The 20,573-nt window shown below is 35.4% G+C and overlaps 2 protein-coding genes across 2 annotated transcripts in view; one reads left to right on the plus strand and one right to left on the minus strand.

Moving 5' to 3' along the window:
• The window catches only part of NCAPD3 (non-SMC condensin II complex subunit D3), a 108,723-nt gene extending 93,164 nt beyond the window's left edge, over window positions 1-15,559 (plus strand). The window contains exons 30-35 of the mRNA XM_051986645.1: window positions 7,724-7,881; window positions 8,174-8,334; window positions 9,027-9,104; window positions 14,536-14,598; window positions 14,683-14,740; window positions 14,885-15,559. Of these exons, the coding sequence (XP_051842605.1) occupies window positions 7,724-7,881; window positions 8,174-8,334; window positions 9,027-9,104; window positions 14,536-14,598; window positions 14,683-14,740; window positions 14,885-14,996 (630 nt within the window). The 3' untranslated portion in view covers window positions 14,997-15,559. The remainder of the gene's footprint in view (window positions 1-7,723; window positions 7,882-8,173; window positions 8,335-9,026; window positions 9,105-14,535; window positions 14,599-14,682; window positions 14,741-14,884) is intronic.
• A 407-nt stretch (window positions 15,560-15,966) lies between these two features.
• Window positions 15,967-20,573, minus strand: part of JAM3 (junctional adhesion molecule 3) — a 100,946-nt gene continuing 96,339 nt past the window's right edge. Inside the window, exons 7-9 of the mRNA XM_051986640.1 lie at window positions 19,872-20,001; window positions 19,689-19,743; window positions 15,967-19,231 (exon numbers count right to left, since the gene is read on the minus strand). Of these exons, the coding sequence (XP_051842600.1) occupies window positions 19,196-19,231; window positions 19,689-19,743; window positions 19,872-20,001 (221 nt within the window). The 3' untranslated portion in view covers window positions 15,967-19,195. The remainder of the gene's footprint in view (window positions 19,232-19,688; window positions 19,744-19,871; window positions 20,002-20,573) is intronic.

Consider the following 20,573-nt stretch of genomic DNA (forward strand, 5'->3'; position numbering starts at 1 on the left):
TTCTTGGAGAAAGTGGACATTGTATGGATCATGGCATGAGTAAAAGATTTAGCCTTTTCAAAGAGAAGCATCATCACCTATCAGACAGGCGAAAAGGATAAGGGAATGAGAACTGCCAAACAAGTGTTTTGGAGTAGAGGAGACAAGGAAGGAATTTGTAACAGATAGCCTCTCTATTCTCTCTTTTTTTTTTTTAATTTAATAATTACTTTATATTGACACTCGTTTCTGTTCCGATTTTTTTTCCCTCCCTCCCTCCACCCCCTCCCCTAGATGGCAAGCAGTCCTTTATATGTTGGATATGTTGCAGTATATCCTAGATACAATATATGTTTACAGAACCAAACAGTTCTCTTGTTGCATAGGGAGAATTGGATTCAGAAGGTATAAATAACCCGGGAAGAAAAACAAAAATGCAGATAGTTCACATTCGTTTCCCAGTGTTCTTTCTTTGGGTGTAGCTGCTTTTGTCCATCGTTTATCAATTGAAACTCTCTTTGTCAAAGAAATCCACTTCCATCAAAATATGTCCTCATACAATATCGTTGTCGAAGTGTATAATGATCTCCTGGTTCTGCTCATTTCACTTAGCATCAGTTCATGTAAGTCTCGCCAGTCCTCTCTGTATTCATCCTGCTGGTCATTTCTTACAGAACAATAATATTCCATAACATTCAAGCCTCTCTATTCTCAATAAAGCTAGAAGTAAGGTGTTCTGAAAAGAAGGAAGACATTGGTGCCAGAGGAAAAGTAATGGTTTGGATCAGCCACAATAGGGAATGCAATTAAAAAAAAAAAAAAATCAGGGCAGAATAAAGGAACTGCCATGCAGCAATAAGAGGCCGGTTGAGATTTAACATATATTTGAGTTGAAGACGGCAAGATAAAAAAGTAAACTGGAGTTAGAACTGGCTTTTATTCCCTTCTCTGACTGGACAAGTTAGCATGTCATCACTCTGTGATGATCCAAGCAAGTCTCTAAGAGTTATACTTTGCAGAACAGTTGTTAAACTGTCTTGGGAGAGAGAATTTACTGTCTGTGAGTTCCATCTGTTGATAAAGTCATAGGTCTAGATCAAAAAAAAAATCAGAATCATGTAATAGACTTAGTTTACACAGTTTTGTGATTTCCAATAGCTATTACCCCTATAATTAAGGGTAAAGAAGGTGGATAGTTAGAGATGTTCCAGGGTTATGGTTTAGATATTTTGATTTATTTTTTATTTTTTTGCAAACATTACTCTTCTTTTATACCTATAACACATGTTCATTTTGAGTGCTTTTATATATTATTTCTTGTAAGAAGATGACTGTGGTAACTATAGTCTATTATAGAGAGAAATAATTATCAGGAAACATCTAGATTTTTAAACTTTTTTTTTTTTTAAAGTTTTTACACAGAAATATTTACTTCAGAAGATATCCTTACAAACTTATTCTTAAGGCATGGAAGACTTCCTTTTCCTCTGCTGCACCATCTTAATCTCTGGGGAAAGAAAGAATTAAGTTCATATCTTACCTCATTTTCCATAGAACCAATCTAGCAGTTCTCCTGCTATGGAGATGCCCTTGATGAGCCTTTTGACAATCCTTAGCTTGACTGAAATGAAAAGAACTTTTCTGTTGTCTGAACTGATCTGATAAGTATGAGATGATATCTCAGTTATTTTAATTTGTATTTCTCTAATTATTAGTGATTTAGAGCATTTTTCATTACTATTGATGATTTTCATTTCTTCTGAAAAAATACCCTTTGACCGTTTATCAATTAAGGTATGATTTTTATTTTTATACACGTGATTCAGATTCCTATATATTTGAGAAATGAGAACTTTATCAGAGAAATTTCCTACAAAATGTTTTTCTTTAGTTTACTGTTTTTTTTTTTTAATTTGGGGTGTATTGGTCTTTTTTGTGCAAAACCTTTTAAATTTAATGTAATAAAAATTAACTATTTTACCTCTTGTAATCTTTTTTTTTGCTTATAAACTCTTCCTTTATCCATAGATCTTGGCAACTATGGGTTTTTTGGTACTCTTCTAATTTGCTTATGATGTCATCTTTAATATCTAAATCATATACCTATTTTGATCATATCTTGGCATACAGTGATGAGTGAATGGTGTGGGTGTGGGTGTGTACACACATGTACATACATATGTCTTGATTGATACCTAAAATTTTTGTTGGATTGCTTTCTAGCTTTTCCAGAAGTTTTTGTCAGATAGTGAGTTCTGCCAAAGTTCTTGGGATCTTTGGCTTTATCAAACACTAGGTTATTATATTTATTTTTATACCAAATCTATTCCACTGGTCAGCTATTCTATTTCTTAGTACCAGATTGTTTTGATGATTATTGCTTTGTAATAAAGTTTGAAATCTGGTATTGCTAGGCTGCCTTCACAAATTTTATTATTGATTCCCTTTATATTCTCGACTTTTTAGGTGAATTATATTATTTTTTTCTAGCTCTATAAAACAGTTCTTTGGTAGTTTGATGGCACTGAAAAAGTCAATTTAGGTAGAATTGTCATATATACTATATAATATGCATATTATATTTCATATATATTTATATATAAAGTTGTTATATATAAATTCCAGTTGTAATTTTAGTCCTCTTTGAGAATGAAGACCAGCAACCAACATAGCTATATCTCTAGTTATTTATCTAGCTATGTACATTGGTTTGGCTTACCATGGTCAATTAATATTGTGTGAAAAAATTTTGTAATTATGTTCATATAGTTTCTTCACATGTGTTGGCTGGTAGATTCTCAAATATTGTATATAGTTTGCAGTTATTTTAAGTGAAATTTCACTTTTTAATCTCTTCCTGCTGGGTTTTGTTGGTTTTAGAAATGCTGATGATTTAATGTGGGTTTATTTTATATCCTGGAACTTTACTAAAATTGTTGTTTAAGTTAGTTTTTTCTTTGATTCTCTAAGTATACCATCATGTTGACTGTGAAGAATGATAGTTTTATTTCCACGGCCAATACTTATTCCTTCAAGTACTTTTTCTTGTCTTACTGCTACACATATTTTCTAGTGCAATACTGAATAGTAATAGTGATAATGGACATTCTTGTTTTGCCTGTGATTCTGGTTTCTAAGCTATTCTGTTTTTCACTTCTATTTTATAGGTGAATTCACCCCATTTACATTGTTATGATTACTCACTATATCTCTCACTACCCTTTTTTCTTCTATTTATTCTTTTCTCTTTATCCTGTCCTTCTTAAGTCTTTTTTGCTTCTGATTATTGCCTTCCTTAATCTGCCCTCTCTCTAATCAGCTCTCCTCCCCCTTTTTCTTAGTCCCTCTTCCCACTGGGGAAGATTTATGCCCAATTGTGTGTGTATTTATAAATATATATATATACATTACACACATACACACACATTCTCATACTTATTAAATTAGTTCAGATGAGTGAGGTTCAAGAGTTGCCTACCTGCCTCCCCCTTTGTAATTCTTTTTTCAGTATAAAACTCATCCCTCTGCATCTCTTTTATGGAAGATGATTTTCCCAATCTTTTTCTCCTTTCTCCCTTCCCCCAGTGCATCCCTTTTTCTCACCCTTCTATTTTTAAGTTGAAATTATAATCAACTCACACCTGTGCCCCAATGATTATAAAGTTTTTATGAATTACATATAGCATCTTCCCATATAGACATGTAAATAGTTCAACTGTATTAAGTCCTTCTTGATCTCTCTCTTCTGTATACCTTTTTAATGTTTCTCTTGAATCTTGTGTTTAAATTTCAGGTTTTCTATTCAGCTCTGGTCTTTCATCAAGAATGCTTGAGTCTTCAATTTCATTAAATGTCTAGTTTTCCTCTAAAGGATTATACTTATTTTAGCTAGGTAATTATTCATGGTTTCTAGTTTCTTTGCTTTCTGGATTATTCTAAGACTACTTTCCATTTCTTTAATATGGTAGCTAGCTATTAACTCTTGTATGATCCTAAATATTATTTATTTCCATGTTATTTGTGATTTCTTTCTGGCTGCTTGAAGTATTTATTGTTTAATCTGGGAATTCTGGGGTTTGTCTATGATATTGGAGTTTTCATTTTGGCATTTCTTTCCAGAGGTAATTGGTAGATTTTTTTCAGTTTTTATTTTACTCTTTGGTTCTGAGGTATCAGTGCAGTTTTATACTATCTTGATTCCCCTCCTTTTTTTTTTTTTTTTTTAATCATGGCTTTCTGTAATTCTCAGATTTTACCTCTTCAGTCTGTTTTCAAGATCACTTATTTTTTCTAGCAAGGTATTTTACATTTTTTTCCCCCATTCTTTTCTTGGTTTCTCATTGAGTCTTGACTGATTCCAATTTTTAAGTAATTTTTTATGTCAATAAGGTTTTATACCTCTTTTTCCATTTGGCCAATTCTGCTTTTTAAGGTCACTTCATCAGTTAAGTTGTGTACTTTTACCATTTAGTCAATTCTGGTTGTAAGGTATTATTTTCTTCAATGTTTTGCAGGGAAAGCTTTTATAAACTTGTGTATTCTCTTTTTTTGTAATTTTCTTGCATTGCTCTCATTTCTTTTTCTAGATTTCTCTCTACCACTTTTATTTGATTTTTAAATTCTTTTATCCCCCTCCTTTAAAAAAAAAAAAAAAACTTTCTTTAGCTCTTTCAGGAATTCATGTTTTGCTTGTGTTCCATCTGCATTTTTCTTTGAGCCTTTGTTTATAGACAGTTTTTCATGTCATTGTCTTCTCAGTTTATATCTTGTCATTAAAGTAGCTTATTATACTTTTGAGGTGTTTTTTTTTGGTTGTTTGCTCATTTTTTCAGCCTTTTTCTTTACTTTGAACTTTATGGTAAAGTTGGACTGTGCTCACCTAGGCTGGATTAAGCTTCAGTCTTTTTTCTGTTCTGCTCTTTTAATAGCTAGTTCTGGGGAAGTCTGTAAGTTTTTGTTATTAATAAAGAGGGGTACTAAAACCATTTGGTATTGGCTAAGAAATAGACTAGTTGATCAATGGAATAGGTTAGGTTCAAAGGACAAAACAGCCAATAACTTTAATAATATAGTGTTTGACAAACCCAAAGATCCCAGTTTTGGGATAAGAACGCATTATTTGACAAAAATTGCTGGGAAAATTTCAAATTAGTATGGCAGAAACTAGGCATTGACCCATACTTAACACCGTACACCAAGATAAGGTCAAAATGGGTTCATGACCTAGGCATAAAGAATGAAATTATAAATAAATTGGAAGAGCATAGGATAGTTTGCCTCTCAGACCTAGGGAAGAGGGAGGAATTTATGACCAAAGAAGAACTAGAGATCACGATTGACTACAAAATAGAAAATTTTGATTATGTCAAATTGAAAAGTTTTTGTACAAAGAAACAAATGCAGACAAGATTAGAAGGGAAACAATAAACTGGGAAAACATTTTTACAGTCAAAGGTTCTGATAAAGGCCTCATTTCCAAAATATATAGAGAATTGATTCTAATTTATAAGAAATCAAATCATTCCCCAATTGATAAATGGTCAAAGATATGAACAGACAATTCTCAGATGAAGAAATCGAAACTATCTATAGACATATGAAAATATGCTCCAAATCATTATTGACCAAAGAAATGCAAATTAAGACAACTCTGAGATACCACTACACACCTGTCAGATTGGCTAGAATGACAGGGAAAGATAATGGGGAATGTTGGAGGGGATGTGGGAAAACAGGGACACTGATACATTGTTGGTGGAATTGTGAACACATCCAGCCATTCTGGAGAGCAATTTGGAACTATGCTCAAAAACTTATCAAACTGTGCATTCCCTTTGATCCAGCAGTATTACTATTGGGCTTATACCCCAAAGAGATACTAAAGAAAGGAAAGGGACCTGTATGTGCCAAAATGTTTGTGGCAGCCCTGTTTGTAGTGGCTAGAAGCTGGAAAATGAAAGGATGCTCATCAATTGGAGAATGGTTGAGTAAATTGTGGTATATGAATGTTATGGAATATTATTGTTCTGTAAGAAATGACCAGCAGGAAGAATACAGAGAGGACTGGCGAGACTTACATGAACTGATGCTAAGTGAAATGAGCAGAACCAGGAGATCATTATATACCTCAACAATGATATTGTATGAGAATGTATTCTGATAAAAGTGAATTTCTTCGATAAAGAGATCTAACTCAGTTTCAATTGATCAAGGATGGACAGAAGACACCCAAAGAAAGAACACTGGGAAATGAATTTAAACTGCTTACATTTTTGTTTTTCTTCCCGGATTATTTATACCTTCTGAATCCAATTCTTCCTGTGCAACAAGAAAACTGTTCGGTTCTGCACACATATATTGTATCTAGGATATACTGTAACCTATTCAACATGTAAAGGACTGCTTGCCATCTGGGGGAGGGGGTGGAGGGAGAGAGGGGAAAAATCGGAACAGAAGTGAGTGCAAGGGATAATGCTGTAAAAAATTACCCAGGCATGGGCTCTGTCAATAAAAAGTTATTAAAAAATAAAGAGGGGTCATCTGAGTAGAGGAATGGGCACTGTTCTTTTGGTTTGTGCTCTGGTCCTTACCTAGGTAGGGGTCTTATTTCATTGCAACCACAAGTGCTAATACTTTTTTATGGCTGGAACTGCAACCTGGAATTGGGAAGTGAGCAATGGAATTACCAAACAGCACTGGTCCTGTGCGCAGTGCCAGCACAGGATCTCTTATGGTTTTTTCCTAACCAGTTGTCCATTACTGTGACCGTGTGTAGGCAGTGGACACTCCTGAAACTGCTGCTTCTGCCATTATCACTGCCTCCAAGGCCTGGATTTGTGATAGGCCAGTTTTCTAGCCAGTTTCTACTTCAGTGCCATAGACCTCTCCTGACTGCCTAACAGTCTTAGGCTGGAAAATGTCTCGCCTTAACTTTGGTTGGTTGTGCCACTCCAGATTTTGATTTGATAGATTATTTTAAAGTTGTTTTAGGGAAATGTTGGGAGGTTTCTTCTGGAATGCTCTTTTCTTCTACATATCCACATGAACGGAGTTTAAAGAAAGCCAGAGGTTCTATGAGTGGGAGAGTAAGAGCGACAACATTTCAGGCATGGGGAGCCAGTTAGTGCAAAGGTCTAGAAACAGGTTATATTTAAAGAACAGCAAGTGGTAGGCTAGTATGCCTAGACACAAAGTACATAGAAAGTTAGACAAAGGGGCTAGGTTATAAAGAGCTTAACTGACACAAGTTCTGTGTGGTCCTAGATGCAATGAATAACTAATGGAGCTTGGGGCGGGGGTGGGGTGGGTGGGGAAATGTTTAGACCTTCACTTTATTTATTTATTTATTTTTAAAGAGCTTTATATTGACAGAACCCATGCCAGGGTAATTTTTTACAGCATTATCCCTTGCATTCATTTCTGTTCTGATTTTTCCCCTCCCTCTCTCCACCCCCTCCCCCAGATGGCAAGCAGTCCTATATAGACATATTAAATAGGTTACATAGACCTTCACTTTAAAAAAAAAAAAAAAAAAAAAAGGTTACCTTGGCAGTTGAGGGTGAATTAAAGAGAGGAGGCCTTTATTTCTGAGGCCTTCATTGTAAAGATTATTGGAGTAGTTCAGGGAAGAGGTCATGAGGTCATACACATGAGAGAAAAAACTGCTCTAGAAAAAGAAATGAAAGCTCTAATAATTGTTTATCTATAGGATATGATATAAAATAAATTCTCGTTGTCCTTTTAGCAGCCCCCTCTGAATTTAGGAGCACCCACATCTCCTATTGGTCATGATCATCCTGGTGTGAGTCAGGCCACATCTTCTGGATTACCAAGTGGCCCTGTACCTACCTCATCTCCTACATCTGAAACTGGGTCACTGAAGTTGTTATCATTGAAAAACAGGTATAAAGCTAACTTAGCTAACAGAGCTAAATCAAAAGGGAGCAGATTCTCTCTTTTTTGAAGATTCAGTTGCATTTTCATGCTTAGAGGGTTGGCTTTGGCTCATCTTCACTGCCCATTGTCAGTGATGGATAATCACATCTGGTTTTCACTGATGTTTTGGGTTTTTCACTCTTTGATTTTTAGATGCATTATATGAGTGATAATTTTAAAAGAAAAAAGGATAGTAATTAAGATGTTTTTTCTTTCTCTCTGTAGTGAATCACTGGTTATGGTATGTTTTCTCACACAGGCGTATGTCCCTAAGTACCATTGCAATTCTAAATTCTGTCAAAAAAGCTGTGGAGTCCAAAAAGAGTCAGAGGAGTCGGAGCTTAGGAGGACTTTCTTTCCCCTCCCAGTCAGAAAGTACAGGCAGCAGCAAGCAAGGCACACCACCCAGTTGGGACAAAAGTGAGTGGCTTTTTCATAAAAATTTGAACAGAAATAGCTCAGTTATCAGTCTTGGAAATGGAAAATAAGAGTGGTTAGATTAAACAGCTCCAGTTATCTTAATATCAATTATATCTTCCTAGGGTCTCTACATTTTTATTTATGTAATTTTTTTTATATCACTGAAGTTTATTTCTTTCCTCCTATGCCTTTCTCTTAGAAAACCATTTTTATGACAAAGAATTTCAAAAGAGATCAGCAAAACTAATCGCCAAGTCCAACATGATATTCCATATCCATAATCCTCCATTTTTATAAAAAGAGGGAGATATATTCTCATAGTTCTTAGATGTCAAGCTTGATCATTGTAATGTATATAGCATTTAGATTCATTTATTTTGTTGTCCTTAACTTTTGCACTGTTATAATCATTGGTATATTATTTTCCTGGATTTATATAATTTACTTTGCATAAGGCTTTAACAAGTCTTCTAGACCTCCTTGTATTCTTCATTGTTATAATTTCTCACATTTCTTATATTCCTTTACATTCACATGCCACAAATTGTTTAGTTATTCTCCAGTTGATGGGCATCTACTTTGTTTTAGAACTTTGTTATTTAAAAAAAATGCTGCTACAAAACAAGTATTTTGCAGGTAAACGGGACGTTTTCTTTTCTTTGATTTTTCTCTTTCATCGATCTTTTTTTCAGAATCTTTTTATAGCCTGAATCACCATTCTGTTAAAGCCACTGTCTGTGCAACTGACCGGGCCATCAGCACCCCTGATCGTGAGTCATTCACTTGAATAAGTTAACATAATCTAACACTTTCCCACAGTCATTATGTCTTTTTAGTGGCAGTTAGTCAATATTCAATGAACATTTATGAAGTATTTACTTTACTTACTGAAGTGTCAGGCATTATGCTAAACCCTAGAGATACAAAGAAAGGTTAAAAAAAACAGTTTCATCAGGTAGTTTACATTCTAATGGAGAACACACCACAACACACACACACATACAGTATATACAGAGTAAATTGGAGGTAATTTCAGAGGGAAGTTATTAGCATTTAGGGAGACTAGGAAATCCTTCTTGCAGAAGGCTGGAGTTTAACTGAGACTTAAAGGAAGCCAGATTGGGGAAATGAGAGAAAGGAACATTGCAGGCATGGGGGACAGCCACTGAAAATGCCTGGTGTCTGGAGATAAAATATCTTGTGTGAAGAACAGCCAGAAGGCCAGAGTCACTGGTTTATAGAGTGTGAGGGAAAGAGTGTAAGGTATGAGAAGACTAGGAAGGTGGGCAGAGGCCAGATTAGAACAGCTTTAAAAGCCAAGCTGAGAATTTTCTTTTTGATCCTAAAGGAGATAGGGAGCCAGTGGAATTTTAATTGAATGGGAAGATCTCTTTGGCAAATGAGTCAAGAATGAACTGGGATAGGCAGAGATTGGAGGCAGGCAGATCTATCTGCAAGACTAGAATACTACCCCAGGCATAAGGTGAAGGGGGCCCACCCCAAGAGTGGTGCTGCTGTCAGAGAGAAAGGCTCCTAGATGAGAGATGCTGTGAAGGTACAAGCAATGCTAGGAAAGGTGGCCCAGAGGGTCAGGAAGTGCAAGAAGTTAGAAGAAGTGAAAAAGGAAAAGATTGTCTAGTTAATTGTCCTTATTCTTCCTAATGATGGAGCTGAGTCTCAGAGATAGAACAATTTCACTAAGGCCGAGAGCTCTAGTTAATAGCAAAGCCAGAACTAGAATTTAGGTCTCTCCCATTTCAATATTCTTTCCACTATATATACACCATGCTTTTCACTGTTTATTCCAAATTAGAGGTGAATTAATACAGTTTAGATTAGCAAGTTCCCTTTTTTTAAAACTTTATAAAGCTTTTGTAATCTTAATTTTGAGTTTAAATCACCATAGATTAATGATGTTCTTGCTGAAAAGAAAAAGAATCAAAATTAGCTGAGGGCACATCGTAGAATAATAATAGAAATTTATATAGTAGTTTAAGGATCACAAAATGCTTTACATGTTACTATATTTTATCTTCAAAAATACACTATGAGGTACACATTATTATCTTTATTGTATAGATGAAGAAACTGAGTCTTGGAATAGGTTAACTGGCTTTCCTAGTCTCCCACAATTGGTAAATGTTGGAGGGTAGAATTTGACCCCAAATCTGTCTTGAATCAGAATTTAGCTGTCTTCCACACTCACAACTCTTTAAGAGGAAGACCACCACTTTCTGATTCCTAAGCATAAATCAACTTTGTCTTCTTTTTAGGAGAAAAGAGAAGGGTGTTTTGTTTTCTACTTTTGCAATAAAGCTGTATTGGGAGATCAGAATTCCTTCTGAGATCAGTTTGTCAGCTGAATACAGAGATCAGCCAAGTCCTACAATCTTGTCTGCATATTCCAAAGGACTTGTATTGTCTATTGATGAATCACTAGCAAACTTTGAGGAAACCACAAAAATTTTGTTTGCAGAACAAATGTAAAAGCAAATGAAGTAATTTTTCATCAGTAAGGCATTGATTGAGAAGCCTTGTTGGAAGAGAATGGAACAGAATAGAAGCCTATTATATACACTTGCTATTAAACCATTGGTAATCATATTGTAGGCTTGTAAAATGGAAGGTCAGTTTTCAGGCTTATTGGTATGATCTTTGGAACTCTTGTCAGCATTCTGTCTCTTAATACATATATTCTTATTGAAAGTTAATTTCTTATATGCCCTTCCATTCTAGTCATCAGCAAAGTGAGGTTAGTAGAATTATTCCTGAATTAGGAGTAAGTATAGTAATAGTTTTAATCGCCAAATTGATGAGAACTGCAAGCATGATTTCACAACTCAAGTATATGTCCAAACTTATCTTTTATGATGTGCCATTTATGCCCATTCTAATTATTTACATAGTAGCCTTTTTATTTGGCACTCCCATTCTTCATAACTGCCTTTCAGCACTATGCTCAATAGATTCCTTAGTTTCCTCTTCTCTGCTTCTTAAATCCCATGGCTTTAAAAATTTTTTTTAAAAATCCTGTGTGCAAACATCAGACATTTAGAAAAGCCCTCCTCGATCTTCCTTGAACCCTCCCTTATAACAAAGAATAATTGCCAAGTAAAAACATCTGAGAGTCTAAACAAATTCTGCTCTCCTAGTTTTGCTTCATCACCAGGTGCTGCTAACTAAGACAGCTGTTTGGACTTTATTTAGTTCAGAAGTTTTAAAGTCCCATTTGAAAGGGAGCCTTTTCACTCCCACTCATTTTCCAGAATTGGGCAGGCCTCACTTAAATTCAGTCCATGAGCAAATGAAGACATCGCCTTATTGATGTCATTAGTCTATTTTTTATTTTCAAAACATGCATAGATAATTTTTCAACAAACCTTGTGTTCCTTACTGATCTGTTTAGAGGACAAAGAGAAACAACAGCATCTCAGCCCTACTAAAGTTCATTCCAGTCTTCACAATAAAGCTTTGTAATCCAGTGTGTTACATTTAATAGGCACTGAATTAAATGTTAAATTGAATATTCTCTTACCACTCAAGAATCAGCCAGTTGACTTTCTTTAAGCCTTGAATGGTTTAAGGACGGGATTAGGCTAGGTTGAGCTAGGTGGACTAGAATTATTTATATTTTGGGAGTCCAAGACATCTCAGGCCAGAATCCACAACTCATACCTTGAGTTAGGTTACATCATACATTCAATGCTTTACTCTAGTAGTTCACAGTGTCTCAGTTCAGAGTGTAGGATAATCACACAGATACCCTGAAATTTTTTTGTTCCTGGCTCTGATCCCACAGTTAGACAACTCCAAAATATACTTCTCTATATTGAAGTCTTTTCAATTCATTCTTGACAATCCCTATGTATTTTCTTTTTAATGATGGCTTTTTATTTTTCAAAATACATGCAAAGATAGTTTTCAGCATTCATCCTTATAAAACCTTGTATTCCAAATTTTTCTTCCTTCCTTCCCCTCATTCCCTCCCTTAGATAGCAAGTAATCCAGTATAAGTTAAATAAATATGTACAATTCTTCTGTAATATTCCACATTTATCACGCTGCAAGAAAAATGAGAGAGAAAAAGCAAGCAAAGAACAATAAAGGTGAAGATATTATGTTGTGATCCACATTCAGTCCCTATAGTCCTCTTTCTGGAGGCAGATGGTTCTCTCCATCACAACTCTTTTGGAACTGGCCTGAATCACCTCATTGTTGAGAAGAGCCATGTCCATCAGAATTGATCATTGTATAGTTTTGTTATTGCCGTTTATAATGATCTTCTGGTTCTGTTCATTTCACTTAGCATCAGTTCCTCTCCAGTGGCTTCTCTGAAATCATCCTCCTGATCATTTCTTATAGAACAATAAATTCATCACATTCATATACCATAATTTATTCAGCCATTCTCCAACTGATGGGCATCCACTTCCTTGCCACTATAAAAAGGGTTACAAACATTTTTACACATGTGGAACTGGATTAAAGGATATGCAGTTTTGTAGTTCTTTGGGCATTGTTCCAAATTGCTCTCCAGAATGGTTTAATTACTACATATTTTCATGCCTTGGCAGCTAGTTGGTGCAAAGGATAGAATACTGGGCCTGGAATCAGGAAGACCAGACCTTAAATCTGACCTCAGACACTTAACTAGCTGTATGACCCTGGGCAAGTCACTTAACCTATTTGCCTAAGTTTATCTATAAAATGGGAATAGAAGTAGCATCTCTTGGATTGTTGTGAGAGTCAAATGAGGTAATTATAAAGCTTAGCTCAGTGCTTGGCCTCATATTAAGTGCTATGTAAATGCTCTTATTATAACCAAGGTCTGTTTATAGGTTTCATCTTTTAAGGTCAGCACATCTATATCCAGATGACAACTATATATCTTCTCTAGTTTTAATCATAAAGATCTTTTCATTAAAAGCAATCAGTAATTTTGGGTTCCCATACATCGAACAGGTGTGATATTATATATGCGGAAAGCTCCTCTCTTGTTTTTTCTTCATCTGTGTTTCTAGCTCAAGGGGTACAGAGTGCTTCTATTTCCATGTAAGGTACCATATGCTGAGGAAACAGGGAGAATGTATCTCCTTTTAGTATGATAATCCCCAGGAGTCCCAGATTTCAGTTCCTGGTTGGTTTCCTAGCAGCGTATGTTTTTTAGCAGTAAAGGATGACATGTTTAAATCATTTGTATGAAGCTGTCTTCATACGGAAGATAGAGCTCTCAGGTGTCACCAAATCAGACATTTCCCTCTTCCCCCATTGCATTTTGAATGCATCATTCCTCCTGATGCAATTCATGGGGATTCATGCTTTACTCTGAGCTGGGAAAAGAGACAGAGAGAGCTTTCCAGACATTTCTCTTTTCTAGGAGAATCATTAGGTGAATTACCAACTAAAAATGTTAATCCCCTCGGTAACCTTATGTTATGTGAGGGATAAATGGCAGATATAGACCTTGCAACACAACGTTATATTTTTGGAGATATGTTGTGCCAGGTCTTAACTATTCTGATGGTTCAGTGGTACGTAGTATGAACAAAGCTATTTTTCTAAATAAAAAGGAAACATTTTCAGAACCACTAGGATTGAGCTAAAAATCTTTGGAAGCTTCTAAAAGTAGCAAAGATGTTTGCTGCCTTTGATTTCAAATACTTAATTAGTTCACAAGACAAATAGATCTTGTGAAAGTTGAAGTTTCCAAATGTATGTGTGTATACATATAGGGAATTTCCAATCTCATTCTCACTGGGACTCCTCAGGACTAAACTCATTTAATATTAACTATGAAAAAAATTGCCAGCAATTACCAATTAAAATAGCTTAAATATCTTCATGAATGTATGGTAGAATAGAAAAAGAGGGTTTTTTAAGCGCATCAATTAGAAGTCATCTTTCATTTCTGAGAAAGGATCTAGGGAGGAGAAAGATGTTCATGATAACATTTCAGAAAAGATTTTGGAGAAAGGATAATTTGCTTTAAAAGTTTTGCTAGCTCTTTTTTGACTTGAATAATAGCTAGCATTTTACTAGATGGCCTGAAATAGATGTGGGCTTTTTCTTAAAGCCAGACATGCTTATGATTTATAGGAATACATACATATTCGCTATATTTTATTTTTCAGAAGAATTATCTTTCTCTGCTTTTATTATAACTAATTTCTATTGATTTGGAATTTTTTTCTCCTTTTCTAGAGACTATTAATGATGTTACCTTTGGAGCAGGGGTTAGTTACATAACACCATCTTCAGCCAAAGGTAAGTTCTCTTTATGATTCCTCTTTGATTATTGTTCATTTTTAAAATGTTAAGGGATACTGAAATTTTCTGATTCCATTTCAGAGAAATCTGGATTCCAGGGTCAAGGAAATGATATTTTGTGTTTGTCATTGCCTGATAAGTAAGTTGAATACCTAAATAAAGGACTGGGGAGTGGAGTGACTGTAGTAGATATATATATATATATATATGTATATGTATGTGTGTGTGTGTGTATATTTAACTTTTAGTTCCAGGATGACATAGTGGTTTTATTTTCCCCCAGAGCCCCACAGCCTCGGCAGTGGAATGTCAAGTCTCCAGCCAGGAGTAAAGACAGTCTGGATACCAGCAGGAGGAGATCCCTGCGAAAGACCCCCTTGAAAACAGCCAATTGAAATAGCCCATCCCAGGGTGTAACTCTGGAAGATGAGAACTCTTACATAAATTTTTTTGATGAGGTGTACAAGCAAATCATGTGGAAAACAAATCTATTCCCTCCCACACAAAGGGTATCTGATTATGGTCTTAAATATAGATTCAACAGATCTTCCAGATCCTCTATTTTTCCCATATATAAAGTTTGGTTTACCATATTTAGGTCTGTTTACTTAAGATTTTAGCAAAAAGGCATCATACATACAATATGTTAAAGTTGCAAATATAAGATGGCAGCAGATTTATTGCTTTTGCCAGAATTAAAGAAATTGTATGCCTTTGTTCCATCTGAAAGTGTTAAGGACACCTTAGTAAGTTTTATTATGGTTAGGGAATACCACAACTAAATGTAGTTCAGTTTCTCCCAATATAAATCAAGCCATTATTAGTGATGCTGCTTTCCCTAGTAGCATGCACCTGCCTAGTATTTACGTGAAATTAAATGTTTTTTTTTAATCATAACTACAACTTTAAAGCAATATACAGTTTTTTAAAAACCATAAAATAAAGTGTAAATACAGCCTTTCATTGTTTAAATAGAAATTTCCTTTTTTCTAGAAATGCTGTTTTAATTTTATATATAAGGTTTAGTGAGAAGCCAAATATTTCATTAAAAAAAATTCATGTCAAGTTTTAATTCCTTTCACCCTGTTCCACAACAAAGTGGTTTGTCTAATGATAACTATTCTAATAGGTAATATTATATAAAAACTTCATTTTCACCCACTAAAACAATGAGGCTGGTATTGTCTTTCAGCCAAATACAGCTTCTGCCACTCTGATGAAAGTCTGAATCACTTAGCTTAGTTTCATCTGGTAATGGCCTTAGCATGAGATGAACATAATTCATATAACTGTTCACACTTGTTGCTTCACCCAAAGGGCTAACTTCAGTGACTATGAAGGAAAAATGACCAGAATGACAACAAATTTAATGGGTTCCAAGGTTTAATCCCAATATTACAGCAGCAAAATGTACAGGATTAGATCTTAGGGTTTGTGTGTGCATGTGTTTGTAATACACAGAGCCAGTTGGGTTTGAGGAATGAAATGTCATCCTGTGTTTCTCCTCTACCCCATATAACTAGGTTATATTAACTGGTAAGACAAAATGAATGCCATTAATAGAATATGCATCACAGTGTTGCTCTTTGGTGAACTACTTAGTACATCTACAGTACAGGCATTGATCTCTTGTAGATGGTATAGGGATTATGGCCTCCCTTTATAAACTGTACTGGGACTATACAAGTCAAGTGACTTTTGTCTTACATTGACTTTCCTGCTTCTCCCAAACTTCTTCCCCAAAAAATGAAAAGCGAAAAAGAAATGTTTTTTTTTTACTGAATGTTTAAATAAAGAGGCTGGGGTTATGTATTTTTTCTTAGAAAAAAGATTTATAAATGATGTCTTACAGAAGTATCAAATTATATGTATTAGTACAAATCTATAACATTTATGTACAGTGATATCCATACCAAAGACCAAAAAAAAAAAAAAAAAAAACTGCCTTGGATAGAATTCTTGAATCCTCTTCATTTCACATCTTTAAAAAATGTGAATTTTAATTTCTAATTCAAAAAGAATACTTTCCTTTTTTTAGATCTTTTTGCAGCAAAAGCCTGCTAGACTTAACATTTTTTTTCTCCTCCTTTATACTAATACTAATCATGGTTGAACACAGGTTAGGTTGGGAAGGCTTTAGTGTATAAAACTATAGAAGCAATACAGTGCCTTATCACCGTGGCAACCCAAGGAAAAAGGTCAAGGTATTATTCCCCATCTAGTCTAGAGAAAGGGGAGACTGGATCTGCCTTGCCCTTGAGGACAATCCTAATTCTAAACATTGAATATACAGATGCAATAAATGGTAGGTAATGTTAAGCCATAGCTTATCAAGTAGTCCACTGAAAACTAACATTTGATGAAAAATCCCAAGGCAGAGAATTTTTATACAAAAAAAAGTTGTCAATTTCACCATTTACAAATATCCAACCAAAATACTGTCAAAGCATAATAATGGTTAACACAATTCAACTGAAATTTAATCACAAGATGGCTACATTTTGCTACATGAAAAATATTCTTTAAGCACATCACTAAATCAGAGGAGCTTTTTTTGAGAAGCTCCTTGCATCAAACCTCTTCACACCATGAGTCTGAGATAGCAATGTCTTTGAGGCTAAGAACACCTACTTTTGAAGAACAAGGACTACTGAATATTCTTTCTAAAGTCCCCCAAAGTGAGGAGAGCCTCAGGGAGATCAAAGATTAAAATAAGAAAAAATGCTTTTTTATGCTTTTAATTCAAGCATTTTACTTTCCTCACTGTTAAGTTTTCTGCACTGGTTATACAATCTAATACTCTTCAAAAGACTGGAGTACCTGCCATCACATCATGGCTTATTGAGAAGCGAGACAAACAGCCTACAGTGTCTGGTTGCTTTATTGCAAAAAGTAATGAATGGAATTCATTTCCTTTTTAAAAAATGTTTTCTATTTCTAAAATCACACTTGACAATGGGCACAGTCATGTGAAACAAATAATTAAAACTAGTTTTAAAAACAAAGCCTCTGCTTTGCTTTGTGGACCTTCCAGAGTTGATGGTCTCAACAAGATGGCACCTGAAGGCTGAGGTGGTCAAAATCAAAGATAGAGAGTCCAACAGACTGCATGAAAAACACTTGAAAGTTTTTGAAAATGTCTATTTTTAATCCATACTTATCCAAGTTTAGCTGCCATCAGACATGACTTGATAGCAGTTATTCAGGATGCAAATTCACACCAGGCTTTAAATTCCTAAGTAGCCACTCTGAATAATACTTGGAAGCTAGTAACCAAAATAACAATTCTGGAATTGTTGCCATTGACTTCCATAAGAAAACAAGTGAATTAAAGCCTTTGGGTATCTTCAAATATGTCCGCCTGTTAGTGATCTGAGGGGAAAAGGCAGTTCAAATACTACTCGAGGGTATAATGTATCTGTTTTTCAGAGTTACAAAGGTTACAGAAGTATCTTTGCTTCTAAAAGGAATTTTGGAAAATGATACCTGAGCAATGGTCCAAAGTATGACTCACAAGCCTTCCTGTGGGAAATGTTGCTACCTAGAAGAAGGAAGGCTCTTCTGTGAGCCTATAAGACTGAGTACAGCTGCTTTTAAATGCTGGCATACTCAGTGTTAACACTGTTATGATCTGAAGAGCCTAACTTGTGTTTGATTTTTTTTAAAAAATGTTATTTAAAATTGTTGCATGACAACCTATTTACAATTTAAATAAAAAAGTTCATCCTCAGAAGTAATCAAAATACATCTTTTGCAAAAATTTAGAATGCAGACTCCTACAAAATAAACAAGACCCATAGAAAAGCAGAAACTATTTCAGTACCATTTCAAACCTGATCCAGGAGGAGTGTTTTACTTTAAATTCAAAAAGTTTCCTTAAATACTGAAACCCATTATGGGCAAGTCTGTCTTCAGATAAGAGGTAAGACCCACAACCAACTTTGGCTTTTTTGGGGGGGTTGTTTTATAAAATGCTGAATCCAAAACAATTTTCCTACACTGATACTATGCATTGATTTTTTAAAAGGTTTTAAAAAGGAATTGCACAAAACTGCCTGTAAGGCTGGTCAATTTAAAAACAGGTTAGGGCATAAAAGGCCTCAGCTTTGTAGATTCATCAAAATTTCAAAGTCCATACCTGCAAGGTGAGTTAAATCTTAATTTGTGTTCTAAGGTTCTGTGTGTGTCCTTAGGTTCCTAAAGTTAACTTCCTTTCTTCCCACTCCTGTCTACACAAGTCAGGTAATACTGAGAAGCAAATCAGTATCACAGGCTCACAATGTCTAACCTTTAAACAAACTTCTACCTCCTGAGCTGCAGCATGGAAAAATACCGGGAGACACTTTTATGGTATCCTATCCTGGAAGGCAGACGACTAGGGCTATTCCTACTTAGTAATCAGCCCAATGAACAAATTCAATCTTCTCCATGTTACTATCCCCCATTGGGGACAATTCATTGTCAACTTTGGCAAGGGGAAAAACAAGTTTTGTACAAGGATCTAACTCTTTCCAAGCACACTGCTCATAGGTTGCTCTTGATCGGAGTTTCTAATGGAGGTATTTGCATGTGTTCTCTGCCAGACGATCAGATTTCAGATCACAAAAGATGACTTGTGTCTGAAATCCCCCTGCAAAATTAATATAGGAAATCAGAATACAACCAAATTCAACCATCCCAAGACCTCCAAGAACTAATGATATTGGAAGAATGGGGCAAGAGATGGAAAGAAAAAAGGGACCAAAGCTAATCACAAAGAAAACATTTTCCTTGGAAATTGTATGTCGTTACTACGTCAAAGTACTAAGGGCCACCTTGCAAACGAGTGCCATGAGAAAGGAAGGGAAGTGTCAAAGTGGGGTTGATTTCATGTGAAAGGAAAATGGGGAACCCAGGGTCTAGGTATTTGGTTTTGGTTTTAAGATCCCACAGGATCAGCTGAGTGTTCAAATAGGGAACTAACAATTTCTTTACTGATGTTCTTAGATACACCTAGAATTTCTAAATTGTAAGATTCTGCCCCCCTCCCCTCCGAACCTCCTTTTCTGGCTCGGAAATGAATCCCAGATGCTTTCTCAGGTTCTTACCTCATCATCTGTCCGGATATAGTTAACCCCATCAGGTTTCCCTGGATTCTTGTAGCTGGGGGATAGAGAGATGGGAGGGAGTTGGGAGGAAGGGAAGGGAAAGAGGAAGAGGATCATTAAGTAACTAAACTTGATTTCCCGTGTCACTATAATTCAGACCTTTAATTTTCACACTAGACTCACCTTTCTCCATTCTGTTTGTTGTTGATGAAATAACCCCGTCTGTACGCACAGCAGATGCCCAAAGTTATCAGGACTAGGACAGCCAGGACAACCAAAACCCCTCCGATGATACCACCGATGTTCAGGTCATCTGGGAACGAAGAGAGGAAGAGATGATCCATATGATCTAGCCCATCACCAGTCCTCCCCAACCCCTCCCTACTAAGTCAAATCAAACTCAGATTCAAAAGAAACTAGTTCTTGTCAATTAAAATAATTGTCTAATTCTTACAGATTTCCAAAGACTTCTAATTTCACCCCAGATGATAGTGACATTAGCTTCTCTCTTGTGGTCCAAAAGGTGAAACTGTAACTGCCTTTACTATTAGATTAGAAGAAAGTTGGCATTTTTACAAAAAGTTTGCAATCTTTGTTTGAATGAAGTTCTAAGGATACCAGTGATAGATTCAGGCAGAATTGGGAGCCAGAATTCCTAAGGAAAAATTTCTGACTCTCTAATTGAGGTTATTGATTAGCTATATATTGGAATGACAGTGGGTCACAAAAGACAAATAAGATTCAATACTATAAAACAAAGGCAGAAAATGTTAAGTAAGAAGAGTGTACCTCTGACTCCAGCAGCTTTCTATGCCTCAAAATTTCCTTAAGACCTTTCTGTGTTGCTGCTCAATAACCTGAATACTTGTCTCTTTATTGATCCTG

The sequence above is a fragment of the Antechinus flavipes genome, chromosome 3 (assembly GCF_016432865.1).
Source record: "Antechinus flavipes isolate AdamAnt ecotype Samford, QLD, Australia chromosome 3, AdamAnt_v2, whole genome shotgun sequence".
Taxonomy (NCBI): domain Eukaryota; kingdom Metazoa; phylum Chordata; class Mammalia; order Dasyuromorphia; family Dasyuridae; genus Antechinus; species Antechinus flavipes.